Here is a 23,628-nt window from a genome sequence, read left to right as displayed (position 1 = left end):
GAGCCACTCTTGCCTCTTTATTTATTCTGAGTTCTTATACAGCACCTATCATTGGGGTGTCTGAAGTTATGTCTGCACTACAAGGTTAAGTCAATTTAAGTTACGTCGACAATCCTCCACCACTGTAATTAAACCACTTGTTCAAGACCACACAACGGACCTTGTGATGGTGGAGCACGTCCACAGTTGGTGCTCTTGCATCGACAGAGAGAGCAGTGCACCATGGGAAGCTATCTCACTATGCAACTCGCCACCCTCTGCCACTGGGTACACTATGCAACTCACCACCCTCTGCCACATGATGCCACTGCCATCATGGTGGGCTCAGTATCCCATGATGCAGTTTTCTTTGTCCCATCATTCCATGGGCTTCCTACTATATATCACGCTACTTTTAATCTCTGTCTGAAAGCATGGATCCTGCATTGGTCTCCGATCTTGTGATGAGCATTATGAATACAGTGGGTTTGATCTTTCAATATTTCATGAGCTGCAAATCTGATAATGACACCGTGTTGTTTGCCCTGCTGTGTGCCATGGAAAGAAACAATTCAAGATTGATGGTGGCATTCACGGAGCAGCTGCACACAGTGGACCGTCTTTACTGAGCTCGAGAAACAATCACCGAGTTGTGGAATTGCATCGTGATGTGGGTATGGGATGACGAGTAGTATCTGCAGAACTTTTGGATGTGCAAAGCCACTTTCCTGGAACTGTATTTGGAACTTGCCCACACCCTCCAGTGCAAGGACACCAAAATGGGAGCTGCCCTCAGAGTGGAGAATCGAATGGCGATTGCTATGTAGAAGCTGGCAACTCCAGACTGCAACCAATCAGTCGCGAATCAATTTGGAGCTGGAAAGTCCACCGTGGGGGTTGCAGTGATGCAAGTGTGCAGGGCCATAAATTGTCTCCTGTTATGAAGGACCATGACTCTGGGCAATGTGTGGGAAATAGTATATGGCTTTGCAGCAATGGGATTCACTAGTTGCGGCGTGGCGGTATACCAATATCCCAATTTTGGCCCCAGACCACCTTGCAATGGAATATATCAACAGAAAGGTCTACTTTTCTATGGTATTGCAAGCACTGGTGGATCACTGGGGTCATTTTATCGACATCAATGCGGGATGGTCAGCAAAGATTCAAGACACACACCTCTTCAGGAATACTGGCCTGTGTAGAAATCTACATGCAGGGACTTTCTTTCCAGACCAAAAGATTGTAATTGGGAATGTGGAAATGCCAAGTGTGATCCTGGGAGACCCTGCCTACCCCTTGCTCCTGTGACTCATGAAGCCTGACATCAGAAACCTTGACAGCAGCAAGGAGCACTTTAACAACAGGCTCAGCAGATGCAAAATGACCGTGGAATGTGCCTTTGGCAGATTAAAGGGTCACTGGTGCTGCCTTTTTGGCAGGTTAGACCTCAGTGAGGAAAATATTCCCAAGGTCATAGCAGCCTGCTGTGCTCTGCATAACATTTGTGAACATAAGGGGGGAAAGTTTCCTCAGGGGTGGAGCCTTGAGGTGGATCGGCTGGTGGTTGCTTATGAGCAGCCAGACATAAGGGTTATTAGAGGAATTCAGTGGGGTGCTGTTTGAATCAGGGAGGCTTTGAAGGAGCATTTTGACAATGAGGCCCAGTAATGTGTCTTTCTATAATTAAGGCTACCTTTTAGTCATGGGTATTTTTAGTAAAAGTCATGGACAGGTCACGGGCAGTAAACAAAAATTCACGGCCCGTGACCTGTTCGTGAATTTTACTAAAAATACTCATGACTGAAACCTGGGAGGAGAGGGCTGCCCAGGGCCCCCGCGGGTGCTGGGGGAGGGTGGCCCAGGTGCTGGGGGAGGGAGGCAGGCAGCGGTATGTGGCATGGGACCTCTGCTGGGAGCTGCAGGGGCAGTGCCCTGGGTGGAGGCAGCATGCAGAGCTGCCTGCCACACCTCTGCCTAGCAGCTGAGCAAGGGGGATGTCGCCACTTCCGGAGAACCCCCCAGGTAAGCCTGCCCAGAGCTCGCCTCACCGCCTCCCCTGCCTCAATCCCCTGCCCCCTCCCACACCCATGCTCTACTGCTGGGAGGGGAACTGCCCCACCAGCGTCTGGTGCATCTGGTTTAGGGGCTGCCTGAGCTGCCCCTGAACCAGGCGCACCAGCTGCTGCAGAAGTCACGGAAAGTCACTGAATCCGTGACAAACTCGCAGCCTTATCTATAATGCATTGAGCCAGGCATTGCTTTCCTGCACTGTAGTATGACCCTTGTAATAATCACTGAGTGTGCATTAAGTGTCTGCAAATGCTACTATTGCCACTGTATATGAATTTCAGAAGCAACCATGATGTGTAGGAGACCAATAAAGATTTGTTTTCTTTCCATAAGTTCATTTTTATTGAACAACTATACAAACATTTCTATTACCTAGAAGGGACATTACAATGAAGAGTACTTTTTAATGAGGCTGTCATAGCTGGGTGTATGTCCAGCTGTCATTGTGAAACATGCCTCTGAGGGTGGAGTGCCTGAGGTACTTTGGTGGGCCAGGAACATGTGAGGAATGTGGTGGGGGGAGAGGCTTTGGGGAGGGAATGGAAGGCAGTTCTGAATGGGTTGCAGAGGGAAGTGAGCACAGATGTGTTCTGCCTGCAATCAGGGACCTCAGCATGTCCGTTTGCTTCTCGAGAAGCTGTATCATCTGCTCCTTCCCGTTTCCTCTTCTGGCTATCCATTCACAGTTTTTCACTGATGCGAGCAGAGAGCTTGGAGAAAGGCTATCAGCAACATCAGACAATTGTAGCACTTCCCTGAACATGTCTTCCTTACTCTTCCTGGTACGTTTCCTTATCCAGCTGAGCTCCTCAGCTGGTGTGCAGGAGGAGACTCTCAAGGCCACATCTCCAAAAGCTATAGAAACAAGTGACAGAGGCACTACTGTGAGTGCATGTACCGCCTTGATTCTACAAATTACATACACCGCTTTCTCACTTTCCCTTGGCAAGCACACAGCACATTGACAGCCCTAACCATGATGAGTTGGACACAAGGGGGAGGGAGTAAGATGGAACAATGGGTGTGGGGAGGTTAACAGGGGGATCACTAATCATTACAAGTGCTTAGAGACACTATTCTGAATACTGGAACTGTTTTCCACAGTTGGGGTAATAGAAGCTTATATCTCACTCCTGAGGGTAACTAAGGATGCTCCTGCATGAGTGCAGCTGCAGACCAAGTCCATATGCTGCTCACCTGTATGCTGCAGACATAACTGCTGATTGGCACAGCAAAGTTTCCTTCCGCAGGGGAAGGAACAAGGCAGCTCTCCCAAGGAATCTGCAGCAAAGGATTGCAGAGTACTTCCACAAAAGTTTCCTAGAGATCAGTATGGAGGATTCTTGGGACATCCCGGTGTGCATCAACAAACTCTTCCACGTGTCCTCGCCCTCTCCCTCTCCCCCCCTCTAGCTACACAGGGGAGTGAGAAACAGATGCATACAGTGCTACTGTTGGTTATTTCTATCCCTCTTTTACCCTGGAAACAAAAATAGCTCTACCTTATTTCTCCCTGCAATATCACAGCACAATGAGTATTTACTGGAGCTCCCTTCTCCTGCATCCAGCATGCCAGAGCCAGAGTGTGGGACTGGTTAAATCCCTCCAAAGATTAAAACATGCCATGCCACCGGACAACCGTGTCGCCTGTCCTCCATCCTCCTCCAACTCCAGTTCCTCATCCACTTTTGTCCTCAGGGTTCACTCCACTGGCTGTTGCCTCCAGTACCCATGGAGTATCCATGGGACTCTTGGCAGTGGAGGTGGGGTTGCCGCAGAGGACATAGGTGCCAACTCCGTGGGTGCTTTGGGGCTGGAACACCCATGGAGAAAAATCAGTGGGGGCTCCGCACCACCAGCAGCCAAGCTCCCCTCTCCTCGCCTCCTTCTCCTCCCCCGACCCAAGCACGCCACGTCCCCACTCCTCCCCCTCCCTCCCAGTTCTTTCCACCGCCTAACAGCTGTTTGGTGGCACTTAGGACTTTCCGGGAGGGAGGGGGAGGAGGCCTAGAGGATGTGGCGCTAGGGGAGGAGGCAGAGAAGAAGCAGGCCAGGGGGCGGGTTATGGAAGTGGAATGGGAGTGGGGCTGGGGTGGGAAAAGGCGGAGGGGTGGGGACTTTGGGGAAGGAGTGGAATGGGGATGGTGTGAAGGTGGTGCAGGGGCAGGAAGAGGCAGGGCAGGGTGGGGCCAGGAACGGGGGATATCGCGCACCCACCAGGCAGAGGGGAAGTTGGTCCTATGAGCAGGGATGATGTGTAGCTCCTTGTAGAAGCGGCATGTCTTGGGCAACGCACCAGACTGACAATTGGCCTCCCTTACCTTCTCATATGCCTGCCTCAGCTCCTTGATCTTGGCACAGCACTGCTGCGTGTCCCTCTCAAGCACATTCAGCTCCATGCCAGGAGCAATCTGCCCGTAAGTATCGAAGTTCCTATAGCTGGAGCAGAGCTATGACTGCACAGCCTCCTCTCCCCACAGACCCAGCAGATTCACCAACTCTGGCGTACAAAGTGCATTTGTGTGGGGAGCTGCCATGGGAAGATGCTGTGTGAGCTGTCCACGCTGAGAAAACAGGAAGTGGAATTTCAAACATTCTCGGGGCTTTAAATGGGGGAGGGTCGCATGCCTGTATACCTGGCTGCAGAGCAGCGGAATTCAAAGTGGTGACCAGAGCGGTCATGATGGGCATTATGGGACATTGTGGCTCCTAGAAGCCATTTAGGGTGCTGTAAGCAACACAGTGTCTACACCGGCACTGCCTCATTCTAACTTCGTCGCAAAAAACTGTATACCCCTCGTCCAGGTGATTTTATTATGTTGGAGTAGCAAGAGAGTTAAATCAGCAGGAGGAGCATTGCAGCGTATACACCTCCACTATTTTGTCAAGAAACTGTAGGGTAGACATGGCCTCAGTTTGCAGCCAGATTTTGCTGAAGCTGGCACTTCAGTTTGAATCTCTACCACAGAGAAAGAAGCTTTGAATAAGTAGCAGTAAATCCAGAAAAAACAGCAACAGGGTTAATTAGACTGTGGGATAGTAGGAGTTACCCTTTACAGTCTAACTTTCCACGACTGCAGTTGGAGGTAGCATCAGCTTTCCCAACCTTATAAAGAGCATGGATTAACATGGAAGCTGAAACCAAGGTATTTCTCCAGCAATGAGATGCTTTTTGTTCTGTAGCTGCAGTGGTAAACTGCTAGTGGTGCCATTAGCTGTAAGTCTTATAGAAGGGTGGCTAGGTTGTGTACTCCTTTTGGATATGGTGTTCCTTTGCCTGCTGTGTGATCTCGTGAAACATACACCCTGTTATCCATTTAAGAATTAGGTTTTTCAGCCACCTCATGAGATTAGGCACAAGTACAAGGAGGTGGTTTGAGATGATTACATACATTTCCTTTATATATTTACATTCTGGGGACCACCCACATCACAGAATGCATTTAAATTGTTCACCAAACTTCCTTTTGGAGTCAAGACTAAATTACAGATTCACTTTTCCCAGACTACAAGAAAAATTTGCTACTTTTCCCATGACTATTATTAGACACTTTTTTTTGAAGAGTAGGATCCCTTCACTGGAGACCTTTCAAATAGTGGGGAAAGTCTTCACACCTCCTAAATTCCTTTAACTGCTAGCTATTTAACTCTAGGTTGCAATAAAATTCTAAGAGGTTAAAAACAAGCTCCTTTTTTTGCACACAAATTTAAATATTTTGGTGGTGGTTTGGGGAAAAGGGGCGAAATCCCCATTAGAAAAGGTGAGTTCTTGTCTATTTTCAAATGATAAAGACAAATTCTTCTGAGCATTGTGGCATTATAGTATTGTTTTAATTATTTTGATCGATAAGTCAGCGTTGCTTCAAGCCTGTAATTCAGCAAAAAAATGGCCTTTCGGAAACATGAGGTCAGTCTTATTTGATGTCACAACACTGCCAGTGTAAATATCTACTAGAAAGCTCTTTGTAAGTTCTAACCCTAACGGAGTAATCTTTTCCTCTGTTGGGGAATGCACACCTGTCAGCATCAAAAATGTTCATTTATGGCATTTAAAATCTGTCAGGTAATGCTTCTAATTACTGTAATCTCAAAATCTATTGCTACTGTAGTAATCAGTTGGTTTCCTCAAGTATTAATAGTCAGCAACAAGTTAACAAGCTAGTTGGCAACAAATATAATACTTCATGTCTAATTATTTGGATAATTAAAATATACTTTTTCTATTATTTTTTCTCCAGAATGCTAGAAGATGACCTCAAGTTAAGTAGTGATGAAGAAGAGAATGATCAGGTATGAGCTACTGAATTCAAATGTAATCTGTAGAATGTTTAATACCAAGAATGATTGATTCAAGTAATATTACGCTATTACTTTTTAAAATATGTGTAGAGGTTATCAAAATAATCTAAAGTACTGTAAATGGAATACCAGATGTGCTTGTTTCATGCCAGATTGTTTGTTTTAACTACTGTATTTAGTGGAAATTTGCTACACTGCCCTTGATTTATTAGCTTGATTTAATGCGGAAATATTTTTGGATGTCTGTTTTTTAAATAAAAGAGAATCTGTATTAAAGACTCAGGTCAAAATCTTCAAACCTGGGTGTCCAAAGTAAGGGTCCTAAATCTATATCTAGCACCAAAAATAAAAATGATCTGATTTTCCAAAGGTGCTCAGCTCCTTCATCTGCCATTGAAGTCAATGGGATTTGCAGGTGCCCAGTACTTCTAGAACCCTGGCCACTTACATGTTGGTACATGAATTTAGGTGGATAACTGTAGGTTCCCAGGTGTGAAAAGGTTGATCTCACTGCTTTTAATTTCTCATTAGTTTAGCTACATCTACACTTGGAGCTAGGGGTGTGATTCCCAGTTCAGACAGACATAGTCATGCTAACTCTTATTGAGCTAGAACAGTGGTTTTCAACCTATCATCTGCAGACACCCTAGGGTCCATAGACTATGTCTAAGATTTCCAAAGGGGTCTGCGCTTCCATTTGAAATTTTTTAGGGATCTGTACATGGAAAAGGTTGAAAACCACTGAACTGGAACAGTTTTTCTCAACATCCGGTCTATGGACCAGCGCCAGTTCCTGAGATCTCCCTGACACAGTTTAGAAAGGCAGCAAGCCAGTCCTAGTATCAAAAAGGTTGAGAAACACTGAGCTAGAGCACTAAAAATAGTAGTGTCGCCACAATAGCACAGACAGCAGTGAGCAGCAGCATGAACTAGCCGCCCAGAATACAAACCTGCCTGGACCCCATGGGTATGTACTTGGGGCAGCTAGCGCATGCCGCCGCTGCCCGTGCTACTGCAGCCACACAACTATTTTTAATGCACATGTTCAATGAGAGTGAGTGCGAGTATGTTGATGCAACTCAGAATCACACCCCTAGCTCATAGTGTAGACATAGCCTAAGTGTCGGTATTTTAAAACTTGCTGCAAACTATAAACAAGTCACACCCTTTTGATATTTATATTAGATAAACTAATATTTCACTAATTTTGAATAAAACAGCTGGGTGATAAGAAGATTCAGCTCATGGATTAAAGTTGTTTACCATATTTATACAATTTCTTTTTGATTAATGTATTTCATACAAGGGATCCCGAAACACATCCAAGTTAATTACTTTTCTTGCATGTCTAGGCAGTTTAATGTACAGTATGTAGAGAGATTAGGGCAAGGTGAAATAAGGGACAAAGAGGATGTTTTGGGAACAGTAACTGAGTACAAGGAATTGTTGGGTTCAAGGAATAGGATTTATGTGTTTTAGGAGAAAAAGTTAGGGTTTAGGAGTCACAGTAAACCATTGAGTTAAGGAAGAAGAGATGAGTCTCAATTAAGGATGGGATTTGGAGTCATGGAAACATGGGACAGGGTAGCTGTTTCTGCAAATGGTAGAAAATAGGCATATGGATCTATATCTCCCATGGCAAATGGAGATAGGGATAAGAAAGTGTATGCTAGTCAAGGAATGCAGAGTATAAAAACATAATACATTGGGGGGGGGATTGTTGTTAATTCCTGCCTACTTCCACAGACCTGGCATCTTTTTCTCCCCATGGTACAACATCTTCAAGCTAATAACACCTTTCCTATGGCTTAGCAACTGGTATTGTGAACGTTAGCTTCTAGAATACTAAGTACCGTGCAATGGAATATTACAATATCGCCTTTTTGTTTTGTATGATCTATTTCTCTGCTTACACCACCTAATATCATGTTTACCTTTTTACTTTTTAGTGTGCAGTGCATTAATGGTTTCAATGCCTATTATTCTGTTGCCCCTTTTTCCTTATCAGTGTGCTGGAAGATAGCTCCATTTAGCACATCTTCCTTGGAGTGGTTCCTCTGTCTCAGACTAATTATTTTATATTTTAGACACTGACCCCCTTTTGCCGTCTGCAGGACCAATCAGCTAAATCATCGATAGCCTATAGAATCTGTTTGCATCATTGTTCCTAAATATTTACTCTCCTTTTCAGTTTAATTATCTCAGAAATCCTGGAGATCTTGACCCCAATCCTGGGCTGCCTCCAAGCTGTGCTTAATGCCACTTTTGCCCTCTTTCCCACCAGTCCCAGGGTGGCCAGGAACTACGGTGTTCCTCAATGTAAATTAGAGCATCTTCAAGGGTGTTCTGACTTATATCATCTCCGTATGGCCTCCAGGGGCCATTCGGGAATGGAGGAACATTGCACAGGTGTGGAAGTGTAGAAATTCCTTGACCTTGTCCCATTCCCCTGGATATATATTCTATATTGGGTCAGGAGAAGTACCCTCTATGGTGGTTCTTTGCCACCCAAGAATTTCTCTGCCATTAGATAGGTAAAACAGCATTATGGCTGCTTTGTGCCACCAAACAAGTATAAATCAACTGAAGCAGGGCTGAGGAGTTAGTCCCCTATTTTGAATGCTTTCAGCTAAAGCATTGTATATGTTATGAACAACTGATTTCCTAAAACTGTTCCCAGTGGCTATTTGGTCTTGTGGTTAAGACACTGGTCTGAAACTGAGGAGACTGAGTTCACTTCCTGGCTTTACCAAAGACTGTCTGAATGATCTTGAGCAAGTTGCTGAATCTCTCTGTATCTTGGTTCCTCATCTGCAAAATGGAAATAATCACACTTCTTTACTCCCATGGATTGACCATCTTCTATACTTAGATCAGAAGATCCTCCGGAAATAGGCTCTTTTTTGTAGTGTATTTATACAGTGCCTAGCAATATGGGACCCTGAGCTCTGAGGGGGCCTTGAGGCACTACCATAATACAAATAATCCTTAGTAATTTCCCTTGTTGATGAGAAAAGTAGTAAATGTTCATCTGATTAGCAAGAGATGTGCCTAAATGGGAGTAATCACTCTCTCGCCACATTCACAATTTACAACTACCTTTCTCCATCTGAACTTCATGGCGTGGTTCCACACCAATGGAGCTGACATTTATCCCCTGCTGTTTACCAGGCTTATACCCAGAAGCCTATTTTACTTCCTGTTCCATGACTGTTACCTTGCCCATTAATCTCAGATTTGAGTCAGAGGAACGGGAAGGAATAGGGATCAAGAAAAATATATAAATGAATTTCAGTTTTTTTAATAACTAATTGCTCTTATCCCTCAGAATAATTATAATTATTCAGTTAATTGAGGGGAAATTTTACAAGAACTAGAGAGCTTTTTTTGCCATTACTTAAATCGTGAAAAGATTTTTTTAACAAGAATTCAAAATTTGGAGGGAGATTTTGTATTTGATTTTGAAATATCCAAGAAGCCAATGAAAAATGCTGAGGTTATACAGGTGAGGAGAGGAGCTGATACATGTCAACACTGATGTTTGGAGAACTGTGACAAAGCAAGAGAACATGAATGATGGGGATACAGAAGTCAAAGTGGGAAATGGATACGTGAATAAGAGCTTCAGTAGGGTGACCAAGGCCTTGTTGAATGAAGACTGTGTTTCAGGGGTTACAAGACTTGGGAGCTATGGGGAGGCAAAAGAAGATGGCATTGAACTGAGTGTGTGTGTGTAAGCGAGCCTACAGTAATTACATTATCCACACATATTAGACAGTCAATTTTAATTACATAAATGTATTTTCCTCCTTTAATGAGCATAGTTTATCCATTTAAACTGATCATTTTAATTTTACAGGCAGTGATCATAGGAACTGATATGTAGAAGGAAAATTTCCAGTTGGCATATTTTATTTCACACACATTGAAGAAAATTTTCCTTTTAATCCCCAATCAATATCTAAAGAGCACACAATTAACAGATAGCTCGGTCGTTAACATAAATCTACAAGTTAAAGAGCCACTTCCTTTTGATTTATAATGCATAGAGTAATAATTTTGTCATCATCTCAGAAAGTGTCTGATGCTTTGTAGCATGAAGATGTCAAAACTGTACTTAAGATTGTTCAGAGTACTGAACTGTGGTGGTTATTGCCTCTTGGTTCCCTGAAGTGTGGAATGGCACATGAAACGTTCCCATTAGAATACTCTGCTCTTCATTGTAGAGGTCACTGGATAACTTAAATCAGTCTTGGGTGTAATATTAAAAGGAGATTGCCAATTATAATGTGAACAATTCATTTTTTCTTCTTTGTCCTTTTACAATATGAAAATTTCCTAACAGAAAGCAGAGCCTTTAAGGGAAAAAAACACTCTGAATTTACTTCTGCAATTCATGTCAATCAATGGCCAAATAAATTAACTGACTGCTATACATACATGGAATAATAATCTAACGTATTTTTGCAACCCAAATCTGTTTCCTTGAATGCATTTTTCTTCTCAGGATCAGGTTGGTTGCCGCTGAAGTTTTGTGGCTGTGAAAATTTATTACCCACAAAGTCAATCTACATTCAGGCTGCCAAGTCTGAATAAATAGAGTCATTGTGTTTGTCTGGAATATGTAACCAAAGTTCAACCAGTCAGCTTGACTTTCACATCCCAAGGGATTCATAAAAGCCAACACCCTGGTATGTGCTCTTGATTCCTGCCAAAATTTTGTAGAATTGTATAAACAGAAGTTGAAGAAGCAATCAAAACTTGGTCTGAGAAACGTGGCTCTAGGCTCAAACTCCTGGTGTACTTGAAGAAAAGAACTGAGTTTTAATACTTTGATTAATAAAGATATGGACATCTCTTAGCAAGAGCAGGTAAATATGTTATGAAGATTAAAGAGCTATATACAGGGTACATAGGAAATCAATGAATAATTATGTCAAACACTGCTTAATACATTCATTTTGTCTGTGTAAGTTACACAAAATGAAAAATTAGAGCAGCTTTTACCTGTAAATAGCTGCCTTCTTCAGGCACTGATAGAAATAGACAAACACTGCAGGATCACGCTATTAGACTAATACATATGTAAGTTTCCTTCCATCTAAAATATAGCATTAAACGCTATTGATGCTTAGCTTTAATATAATCCAAAATGAATAAGCTGCTGTCAGGATTCTCAGTACCAGAGGAATTTAGACACTAGTTGAAAACTAGCAGCTCTTTCCCATCCTTGTGAATGAAGCAATAGTACATTAGTCCAGTCACTCAATCACAATCAATACAACTATATATCCCTCAGCAGAAAATAATGTGTTTTTAGAAGTCCTCAAGTTGTGCTTAGTGAATATGTTTTACTACAACCTACGTTATCAGACAATACTATGTCTTGCATTTCTGGACATGCACTTACAATCAATACAAAGTTAAAATCTGTAATGAAAAGAAAGACCATGCACATAAACTTCTCCAAAGTTGGATCATTTTTAACAAAGCTAAATAAATCCAAGTAAATACAGCCTCTACATCTGAATTTAAAAGACCCAGGTAATTTGAAATAGTTAGTTACTTATTTCAATCTGTAATTAGTTCCAAAACTGGGAGCAAAATGGCTACCTGCTTTTTTGCCATAAGATCTTAGATGATATTATGGGGCTTTATGAAGTCTAATATCAGCCAATCACAGAGAAGAGCCAGGTGCGTAAAGAGAAAATAGATCCATTAGGAACAGGGCCATGCAATCTGTTAGTCGTCAGAACTATTTTTAGTCAGGTATCTTGCATAACAGGATGCTAATTGTATTTGCATATGCCATGGCCTGAGAATGTACATACATCTGGTCATTTCAGCATAGTACCTACCTCTTCGTTGGTGCTGTACTTGGTGCCTACTCAGGAATGACAATGAGCAGAGCGATGAGAATAGTCAGACCTAAAAAAAACACAAAGCAAACATCTTTTCAACATCAAACCTGGGTTTAAGGCTTGGGAACAAATGATGGACAATCTTCAAAGTGTTTGGAGGTTTAGGGTCTGATTCTGAACAACCAATATTAATGGGAGTTTTGCCATTTACTTCAATGCAGGTAGGATTTGTTAAAAAACAGTCCAAAAGCTTAATCAAAACCTATCTTTTTCAAACTAAGCTCCAAGACATTCTGGGAAACTTGTAAAAAAATACCTTTCCTTTGAGAACAATCTGTTCATGATCATTCTGCATAGTACAAGAAACCTATCTCATGGTATTTTGGCACTTTGGCTTCTGGTCCTGACCTGAACCAAGAAGAGCAGAGATGAGCAAAAATGAAAATAAAAAATGTTTGGTTTGAGGGATGGGTGAAGCCCTTCCTTAATCTGGACTGGTTTGCTCATCCCTCTGTTCTGTAAATAATGTGACTATATTTCTTGATTGGAAAAAATCATCCTCATTATTAATATGAACTTCACTTACCCAGGTAAGTCCATTATTATCTGCATATTAAAGGAATGATCCTTTTGGCATCAAACCAAACTAAAATCTGGAACAAGATTTAAGTTAGTCAATGGAGCCAATTTTCAGCAATGCTATGGTTTGCCTGTACTGATTTTAAAAGCTTTGTGACAGCTACATTTGCACTTTAGCAAGGAATGACAAGAAGACCAAGACTGCCTCACTGAAACTGACAGAGAAGACAACATAAGAGGGCAGTCTGATCCTGCCAAACTTCGCTTACATCAGGGCCTGTCTTACAAAATCAGATTCAGTGTATGGAAGGCAGGATCAAGCTCTAAATCTGAATACTGTTGCCATGACTCACAGTGATAACATAAATTAAACATTGACCTAAATCACAAACTTCCCCAAAGTTTGGTGAGGTTCACAATAGATCGTGTTCTGATTTGGGTTCTTCTCTAGTAGCAAAAATAGACTATAAAGTAAGCTAATACAAACACATCTTTCTTTGCTCTCTATACTGATGCTGCTAGATAAAGTTGTTTCTTTACAACTTCTCGAAATTCTGTCTATTCCCACATCACAACTATTGTCCAAGCCTGAGAATTTCTCACCTTGACTACTGCAACCTCCTCATCTCTGGCTTCCTAAAACCTGGCCTTGTCTTCTTCAGTATACCAAAAACTCTTCCACTGACATTATGTATATTGCCTGCTATCTGACCATGTCCAGCCCCAGTTACTAAGGGTCTGATCCAAAAGCCAATGGAGTCACTTCAACAACTCCTGCTGACTTTAAAATGCTTTGGATCAAACACTAAACCCTTTCACTTGTTTTCCCTTGCTTTCCATGTCAAATTTAAATCAAAGCCCTTCACAAATTAGCCCCCGCACCTCCCATTTCACTGTCATCTCCACTAAAACTGTGCAATCAACCGCTGCCTCCCATGTCCTTCTCCCCCTTCATTTCCATTCCTTCTTCCATGTGAACATCTATACATGAAACCCATGTCATGCTTCCATCCTCTGCTCACTTCCTTACAACACACTTCTTCTATGAAGACCATAAATACTAGTTCTCCTGCCCCGAACTGTTAACAAGCAATAATAAATCATTATAATTAAATAACTTTAAAAAAAAATTATGGTGCTCACAAGGCATGAGCTAACTCCACCACTCAATTGCTTGCATGCTGCTACATTCCATCTACCATCCCTTATCTGTCTATGTTTACTTAGTGTAAGTCAGTGTTTCCTGTGCTGGAGGAGTGAGCTCTCCCTCCAGAGGCAACAGATTAGTCAGGAAGAGGCGTGAGGCAAAGAAGATGAGTGTTGCTGAGGAAAGCTGCAGAACCCCAGATCTGCCCCTCCCGCTCACTGCAAAAGTGCTGCCATGTCTGCAGATAACATAGCAGGCAGCTCCTTGAAAGCCATCCGCCTTCCTTCTCTCCCCTGCCCCCAGTATCTCTCTACAGGAGCTATCTGTGGGAGCAGCCTACATATACAAGGGGAAAGGCTCCAGGTGCAGCCAAGCTACGCATCTCTGCTCCTATGTATTTAACTCAGGCTTGGTGTGGTACCAGGATGCCCCTCCTCAGCACGAGTGGAAGTCTGAGGAGGAAGAAGATCAGAGGTACCAGAAGGGTTGACAGCAGGGAACAGGGACAGAGTCAGCTAAATATATGTCAAAGAGCAAACAGAATATGAAAGAAAAAAGACAAAGCAAAGAGAAAAGACAAGAAAAAGAACAAACAGAAATGACGGAAGAAAGGAGTCACAGTAACAACTGCTTTAGGACATTGCAAAGGGACCTGGAGAAGGGTCCACCTGCCAGATCATCAAAAGAAGTTTGAGAACCTCTATTGTAAACTCTCCAGGGCAAGGACCTTGGGTGAAATCGTGCACCCATTGAGGTCAATGGAAGTTTTGCAATTGACTTCAGTGAAGCCAGGATTTCATCTCTTGTCTTCTCTCTTGCCTCCTGACAGTTTGGGCAGTGACCAAAAAAAATACTTTGATGCTTACAAAATATCACGAACAGTGATGGCAGTGGGCAGGGACAAAGTTAAGAATACTTGGGGTATCTAGATCTGCATTTCCATATTTTCATGTGTTTGGCTTTTTGGAATAGTCCAGCTTTAACTTAAATTTTCAGGTTTGCTAATGATTTGTGTAAAACTATGACATTCTGTTGAAGTTTGGGGTAGTTTCCCCTGACAATGTTCACAATTTCAGTGCCATGTTCACTAATTATTTTTTTTTGTCTTGGATTAAGAGAATCCTCCTTTGAAAGAAGACTTTTTCTTTTTGCAAGGTAATTGCTACTTCCCTGAACTGATAGAGAATTTTCCCCAGTGTCACGAGGCATTAGTAATTTTATTAATATAAGATAGAACAAACTTTAATATTTTTTGACGTAGACAAGTAGAAGCAAAATTAACTTGTGTCAGTTGGAATGCTTCATGTATATACAAAGAATTTGGCCATGGATCTTTATGGAGTTCTAAAGGCAGAATAGAAAAATAGAAAAATCAACATTTGCCAGTATATAAACTTTGCTAAATGGCTAATAATATGTATGCAGCAAATTTGGCATTACAAATATTAACTAGTTATCACAATACCCCTGAGAGGTACTTAGCTATTATCATCATCATCGTCATCATCATCTCTATGATATTGACGAGGAAACTAAAACAGATAGATTAAGTGACTTGTTCAACGCCACATGATGAGACAGTCTGGACTAGAACCCAGTTCTTTTAATTCTTAATTCAGACTCACATCTCTAAACTACACTACACTGTCCCTTAAGATGAAGAAGGATTAAGAGACAATGAAGGAGAAAATGAACAACAAACTCCAGAAATATACTGATTAAAAAGCCCAAGGTGGCAAACAAATATTTGGGAGTTGAAAGCCTCCCACTCCCCCCAAAAAATCACAAAATTAAGGAAGATTTTTATGATTTCTTGAAATGTGGTTCTAGTGGGGACAACACAAAATTAGAAAATTGAGTAACTTTTTAGCTTGTGAACCTTAAATAATACTGACTGGATAATGAAACCACCACCAACACACAGCTATTGCAGATTTACAGAAGAAACACTCGAACTATGTAGTCTACAAATTATTTTTAAAACTCTTGAAAAAAACAGATTGGAAAAATAATCCTCAGAATAACATTAAGAGCCAAGAATATAACAAGATAAAGTGTGTTGAAATAATATACAGTAAATCTGCTGAACATGAACTCACAGTGCAGTCCTGGGCCAAAAGGAATAATACAATTCTTGGTTATATAAACAGAGGAATATCAAGTAGGAATAGGAAGGTTGTATTACCTCTGTCATGGTATAATCCCCACTCTGAACCTTAGCGTCCAAAAGATGGGGTACCAGCATGAATTCCTCTAAGCTCAATTACCAGCTTAGTACTTGTAGCGCTGCCACCAACCAGGAATTCCAGTGCCTGGTACACTCTGGTCCCCCCAAAACCTTGCCCGGGGACCCCCAAGACCCAGTCCCTCAGGATCTTAACACAAGGAAAGTAAACCCTTTCCCTCACCGTTGCCTCTCCCAGGCTTCCCCTCCCTGGGTTACTCTGGGTTATCACTGTGATTCAAACTCCTTGAATCTTAAAACAGAGAGGAAAATTCACCTTTCCCCCTCTTTCTGTCTCCCCCTCCCAGACTCCCTGAGAGAGACAGTAATCCTAACACAGAGAGAAATTTAACCTTTCTCTCCCCCTTCCCTCCTTTCTCCCCACCAATTCCCTGGTGAATCCAGACCCCGTCCCCTGGGGTCTCACACCAGAATAAAAAAAACCCAATCAGGTTCTTAAACAAGAAAAGCTTTTAATTAAAGAAAGAAAAACAGTAAAAATTATCTTTGTAAATTTAAAATGGAATAGGTACAGGGTCTTTCAGCTGTAGACACTGGGAATACCCTCCCAGCCTAAGTATTCAAGTACAAATTAAAATCCTTTCAGCAAAATACAAATTTGAACTCCTTCCAACCAAATACACATTTGCAAATAAAGAAAACAACCATAAGCCTAACTCGCTTTATCTACCTAGTACTCACTAGGCAGTGGAACCACACTGGCAGTGATTTCTCCCTAGAACTCTAGAATAAACAGATTAATAAACATATGCACCCTTACATATGCTACTAATTATGAACAACTACAAAATTCTTCACGTTGCAAGGACAATTTTTAACCAGTTGATTCTGGGAAACTTTCACGGGAGACTTTCAACATACCCCTAGAGCCCCGACCAGGGTTATTCTATCTACTACCCAAGATCCACAAACCCGGCAATCCTGGACGCCCCATCATCTCGGGCATTGGCACTCTAACTGAAGGACTGTCTGGATATATGGACTCTCTACTCAGACCCTATGCCACCAGCACTCCCAGCTATCTCCGCGACACCACTGATTTCCTGAGGAAACTACAATGCATTGGTGACCTCCCAGAAAACACCATCCTAGCCACCATGGATGTAGAGGCTCTCTACACAAACATCCCACACACAGATGGAATACAAGCTGTCAGGAACACTATCCCTGATGATGCCACAGCACAACTGGCTGCTGAGCTCTGTGCCTTTATACTTACACACAACTATTTCAAATTTGATGACAATATATATCTCCAGATCAGTGGCACTGCTATGGGCACCCGCATGGCCCCACAATATGCCAATATCTTCATGGCCGACCTGGAACAACGCTTCCTCAGCTCTCGTCCACTCACACCCCTTCTCTATCTACGCTACATTGATGACATCTTCATCATCTGGACCCATGGGAAGGAGACTCTGGAAAAATTCCACCATGATTTCAACAGCTTCCACCCCACCATCAACCTCAGCCTGGATCAATCTACACGGGAGGTCCACTTTCTTGACACCACGGTGCAAATAAGTGATGGTCACATTAACACCACCCTATATCGAAAACCCACCGACCGCTATGCCTACCTTCATGCCTCCAGCTTCCATCCCGGGCACATCACACGAGCCATTGTCTACAGCCAAGCACTGAGGTACAACCGCATCTGCTCTGACCCCTCAGACAGAGACCAACACCTACAAAATCTCCACCAAGCATTCTCAAAACTACAATACCCACACGAGGAAATAAGGACACAGATCAACAGAGCCAGACGTGTACCCAGAAGCCTCCTACTGCAAGACAAACCCAAGAGAGAAACCAACAGGACTCCACTGGCCATCACATACAGCCCCCAGCTAAAACCCCTCCAACGCATCATCAAGGATCTACAACCCATCCTGGACAATGATCCCACACTTTCACAGGCCTTGGGTGCCAGGCCAATCCTTGCCCACAGACAACCTGCCAACCTGAAACATATTCTCACCAGTAACTGCACACCACACCATAATAACTCTAGCTCAGGAACCAATCCATGCAACAAACCTCGATGCCAGCTCTGCCCACATATCTACACCAGCGACACCATCACAGGACCTAACCAGATCAGCCACACCATCACTGGTTCATTCACCTGCACATCCACCAATGTAATATACGCCATCATATGCCAGCAATGCCCCTCTGCTATGTACATCGGCCAAACTGGACAGTCTCTACGGAAAAGGATAAATGGACACAAATCAGACATTAGGAATGGCAATATACAAAAACCTGTAGGAGAGCACTTCAACCTCCCTGGCCACACTATTACAGACCTTAAGGTGGCCATCCTGCAGCAAAAAAACTTCAGGACCAGACTTCAAAGAGAAACTGCTGAGCTTCAGATCATCTGCAAATTTGACACCATCAGCTCAGGATTGAACAAAGACTGTGAATGGCTTGCCAATTACAGAACCAGTTTCTCCTCTCTTGGTTTTCACACCTCAACTGCTAGAACAGGGCCTCATCCTCCCTGATTGAACTGACCTCGTTATCTCTAGCTTGCTTGCTAGCACACATATATATACCTGCCCCTGGATATTTCCATTACATGCATCTGAGGAAGTGGGTATTCACCCACGAAAGCTCATGCTCCAAAACCTCTGTTAGTCTATAAGGTGCCACAGGATTCTTTGCTGCTTTCACGGGAGAGTGCATCAACTTCTTGATCTGTTGCCGCTGCAGACGTTCCCGGGTTGTGGAGAGGTTCATCTCTTCCACGCCACAGTCACTTTTCCCTTCATTGTAGACACCGTCAGGCCACTCAGCATCATCTCCTTCCTGGGCTGTAAACTGACAATCCTGCAAGTCTCTGTAATAAAAGGGCTTGAGAGAATTAACGTGGTACACTCTGGGCTTTAGGGGGGAATTGGGAAATGCTATGAGGTAGTTAACAGCTCCCAGGCGCTTTTGGACTGTGAATGGCCCTTCCCATGATGCTTCCATTTTATGGGCCTGTTGCGCCTTCAAGACCATAACCTGGTCTCCTACCTTGAAGGAACGCTCTCTGGTATGTCTATCATACCAGGCCTTTTGCTCTTTTTGAGCATCCTTTAGGTTTTCTTTAGCGAGGGCTAAAGAGTGTCGGAGGGTTTTTGTAGGTTGCTTACAAAGTCCAGAATGTTAGTTCCTGGAGAGGGCGTAAACCCCTCCCATTGCTGCTTCACCAACTGTAATGGCCCTTTAACCTCGTGGCCATACACAAGCTCAAACAGTGAAAACCCTAAACTGGGATACAGTACAGCCCTGTAGGCAAAGAGCTGCAACACTAGATCCCAGTCATTGGAGTGTTCATTCACGAATTTACTTATCATGGCCCCCAAAGTTCCATTAGACCTTTCCACCAGGCCATTAGTTTGATGGTGGTACGGGGTGGCAACTAAGTGATTCACCCCATGAGTCTCCCACAGTTCTTTTATGGTCCCGGCCAGGAAATTAGTCCCTGAACCTACCCTGGCAAAAATGTCTATTAGGGCCTGGCACACAGTTTTAGCCCTAGTGTTGCCTAGAGCTACTGCTTCCGGCCATCGGGTAGCAAAGTCCACGAAAGTCAATATGTACTGCTTTCCTCTGGGGGTCTTTTTTGGGAAAGGACCCAGAATATCCACAGCTACTCACTGAAATAGGACTTCTATTATGGGGAGTGGTTGGAGAGGGACCTTGACCTGACCTTGGGGCTTTCCCACTTTTTGGCACACCTCACAAGACTGGACATACTTGGCAACATCCTTGCCCATTCCCTCCCAGTGGAAGGACTTCCCCAACCTGTCTTTGGTTCTGTTCACCCCAGCATGGCCACTGGGATGATCATGGGCTAAACTTAAAAGCTTCTCCCGGTACCTAGTTGGAACCACCAACTGTTTTTGTGTATGCCAGTCTTCCTGGTGTCCACCAGAAAGAGTCTCCTTGTATAAAAGTCCTTGTTCTATAACAAACCGGGATCGGTTAAAAGAGCTGAGAGGCAGTTGGGTGCTCCATGCCGCCACCCAAGCTTTCTGAAGGCTGTCATCTGCTTCCTGCTCAGTCTGGAACTGTTTCCTGGAGGCTGGGGACACCAGTTTTTCCTTAGACTGTGGACTTGGGCTTGGTCCCTCAGGAAGTGATGTAGGTGATGGGGTTGTTTTCGTCGCTGGTGAACCGCTCCCTGCTGGTGCACCAGGTGGTATTTCAGGCTCCGGTTGAGCCTTTTGGGTATGGTTATCTGCTGCTTCTGCCAGTTCAGGCTCGCTGGCACCCTCTGGTGTTGGGGTTGAAGATGCGTTTGCAAGTGCTGGTGTCAGTGTTGGCAATGGTTCTGGTGCTGGTTGCGTTTCCAGGTCCGGGTCTGGGACTGGAGGTACTGTGGCTGTTGCAGTCATTGGCAGGGGATCCGGGTCCACTACCTCTGTCTGGGTCTCTGCTAACACAGACGGGGCCTCTGTGGACGGTTCAGGAACAGGGATGGGTCTGGAAGCTTGCCTGGCTTGGCAATGTGTAACCATTCCCACCCTCTTGGCCCACTTTACCTGGTTGGCCAAGTCTTCCCCCAGTAGCATGGGGATGTGATAATTGTTATAGACTGCAAAAGTCGACATTCCTGACCAGCCTTTGTACTGGACAGGCAGGTTAGCTGTAGGCAAGTTTACCGCTTGTGACATGAAGGGGTAAATTGTCACTTGGGCCTTTAGGTTGATGAATTTGGGGTCCACTAAGGATTGGTGGATAGCTGACATTTGTGCCCCCGTGTCTCTCCACGCGATAACCTTCTTTCCGCCCACTCTCAAAATTTCCCTTCACTCCAAGGGTATTTGAGAGGCATCTGGGCCTGGGGATCTTTGGAGTGATGGAGATATAATGAACTGCACTCGGTTGGGGTTCTTGGGGCAGTTGGCCTTTATATGTCCCTGTTCATTACACTTGAAGTATCTTCCAGCTGACTGGTCACTCGGTCGAGGTGGGTTACTGGAGATTGGTGAGGTGAGAGAATAGGGAGTCGGCGGCTTTCCTTGGGTTGTAGGTGGGGTCCTGGGTTGCCCTCGGTGATAGGGTTTATTGTCGTTGTGCCCCCTGTGGTATTCGCTCCCCTTGATAGTAGCTCTTTTCTTTTCTGCCACTTCCACCCATCTGACTCCAATCTCCCCCGCCTCGGTGACAGTTTTGGGCTTCCCATCTAGGATGTACCTTTCTATTTCCTCCGGAACACCCTCTAAGAACTGCTCCAATTGTATTAGGAGGTGCATGTCATCCAGAGATTTAACATTGGCTTCTGATATCCAGGCATTATAATTCTTTCCAATGTGGTAGGCATGTCGGGCGAATGACACATCTGGTTTCCACCTTAGGGCTCTGAACCTCCAACGGGTATGCTCAGGTGTTAGCCCCATTCTGATTCTGGCCTTGGTTTGAAAAAGTTTATAATCGTTCATGTTCTCCTTAGGCATTTCAGCCGCCACCTCTGCTAGGGGTCCACTGAGCAGTGGCCTCAGCTCTGTCATGTACTGGTCTTCAGAGATGCTGTACCCATGGCAGGTCCTTTCAAAATTTTCTAGGAAGGCCTCAGTGTCATCACCTGCCTTGTAGGTGGGAAATTTCCTGGGATGTGGAACAACAACTGGCGAAGGGTTGTTAGGGTTGGCTGTGTTATTCTGCTTAGCCTGCGCTAATTCCAGTTCATGCTTTCTCTCTCTTCCCTCTCTCTTTCCCTCTCTTTTTCCCTCTCTTCCCTCTCTTTTTTCCTTATCTCCAGCTCTCTCCTGTGCGCAGCCTCTTTTTCTCTTTCTCTCAGCTCCATTTCTTTTTCTCTCAGTTCTGTCTCTTTTTGTTTTATTTCTAGTTCTTTTTGTTTCTTTTCCATGTCTCGCTTGTGGTCTGCGTTTTTGATTTGTACCTCTGCTTCCAGTTTTGCCCGTTCCTTGGAACGCATACTTCCGGCTTCCTTGTGCTGGGGCGCCCTCTGCTGTTTACTGCCTGAAATGCTGCTCCTCTGTTGCCTTCTTTGGGTTGCTTAGCAACAGTCTTTTTTTTTTAAACTCCTTCTACCTAGCTATTCCCGACAGAGTTAGAAAGAAAAAAAACCATTCATTTACAAATGTGTTTTGCTGGTGTATGGTGACTCACAACTGGAGTCCCTTTGTTTAACAAAAGCCCCTTGTTAAACCCTAATGCCTCTGCCTTCAGAGTACTCAGAAGGGAGATACCAAAAAAACTTGCAGACCTTTGCTTTTAAAAACAATCTCCTTTAGCCTGCTTTACACACAGCTAGCAGGGAAAGAGAAAGAAAAAATCCTACTGGCTTTTGCTCCTAAACCCAAACCTCTCAGTCTGTCTGCAGATAGCTAGCAGGGAGAGGAATAAAAACCTCACTGGCTTTTTGACTTCTATCTATCTATCCCACACACTGCACACCACATCATGGTATAATTCCCCACTCTGAACCTTAGCATCCAAAAGATGGGGTACCAGCATGAATTCCTCTAAGCTCAATTACCAGCTTAGAACCTGTAGCGCTGCCACCAACCAGGAATTCCTGTGCCTGGTACACTCTGGTCCCCCCAAAACCTTGCTCGGGGACCCCCAAGACCCAGACTCTCTGGATCTTAACACAAGGAAAGTAAACCCTTTTCCTCACCGTTGCCTCTCCCAGGCTTCCCCTCCCTGGGTTACCCTGGAAGATCACTGTGATTCAAACTCCTTGAATCTAAAAACAGAGAGGAAAATTCACTTTCCCCCCCTCCTTCTCTCTTCCCCTCCCAGATTCTTCCTGAGAGAGACAGTAATCCTAACACAGAGAGAAATTAGCCTCTCTCTCCCCCTTCCCTCCTTTCTCCCCACCAATTCCCTGGTGGATCCAGACCCAGTCCCCTGGTGTCTCACCAGAATAAAAACCAATCAGGTTCTTAAACAAGAAAAGCTTTTAATTAAAGAAAGAAAAACAGTAAAAATTATCTTCGTAAATTTAAAATGGAATAGGTACAGGGTCTTTCAGCTATAGACACTGGGAATACCCTCCCAGCCTAAGTATTCAAGTACAAATTAAAATCCTTTCAGCAAAATACAAATTTGAACTCCTTCCAACCAAATACACATTTGCAAATAAAGAAAACAACCATAAGCCTAACTCGCTTTATCTACCTAGTACTCACTATTCTGAACTTATAAGAGCCTGTATCGGAGAGATTGGAGAGAAACCTGGTTGCACGTCCGGTCCCTCTGAGCCCCCAGAGTGAACAACAACCAAAATCTAACAGCACACACAAAACTTCCCTCCCTCAAGATTTGAAAGTATCCTGCCCCCTGATTGGTCCTCTCGTCAGGTGACAGCCGGGCTCACTGTTCTTGTTAACCCTTTCCAGTCAAAGAAATATGAAGCACTTTTGTTCTATTAACGCTTACTTACCTGTTTATGACAACCTCTGTATTTGGTTCTG

General features: G+C 43.8%; 1 protein-coding gene across 5 annotated transcripts in view; it reads left to right on the top strand.

Moving 5' to 3' along the window:
* The window catches only part of AFF3 (ALF transcription elongation factor 3), a 514,246-nt gene that overhangs the window by 358,126 nt on the left and 132,492 nt on the right, over window positions 1–23,628 (top strand). For all 5 annotated transcript variants that reach the window (XR_007769152.1, XM_050921667.1, XM_050921657.1 and 2 more), the window contains one exon: window positions 6,291–6,342. Coding sequence is in view for 4 of the 5 variants with exons in the window: in XM_050921667.1 (XP_050777624.1) it covers window positions 6,291–6,342 (52 nt within the window). In the remaining variant the exon portion in view is untranslated. The remainder of the gene's footprint in view (window positions 1–6,290; window positions 6,343–23,628) is intronic.

Source organism: Gopherus flavomarginatus, chromosome 1 (assembly GCF_025201925.1).
Source record: "Gopherus flavomarginatus isolate rGopFla2 chromosome 1, rGopFla2.mat.asm, whole genome shotgun sequence".
Taxonomy (NCBI): domain Eukaryota; kingdom Metazoa; phylum Chordata; order Testudines; family Testudinidae; genus Gopherus; species Gopherus flavomarginatus.
The sequence above is the reverse complement of the archived record's forward strand: the minus strand, read 5'-3'. Positions and strand labels throughout refer to the sequence as shown.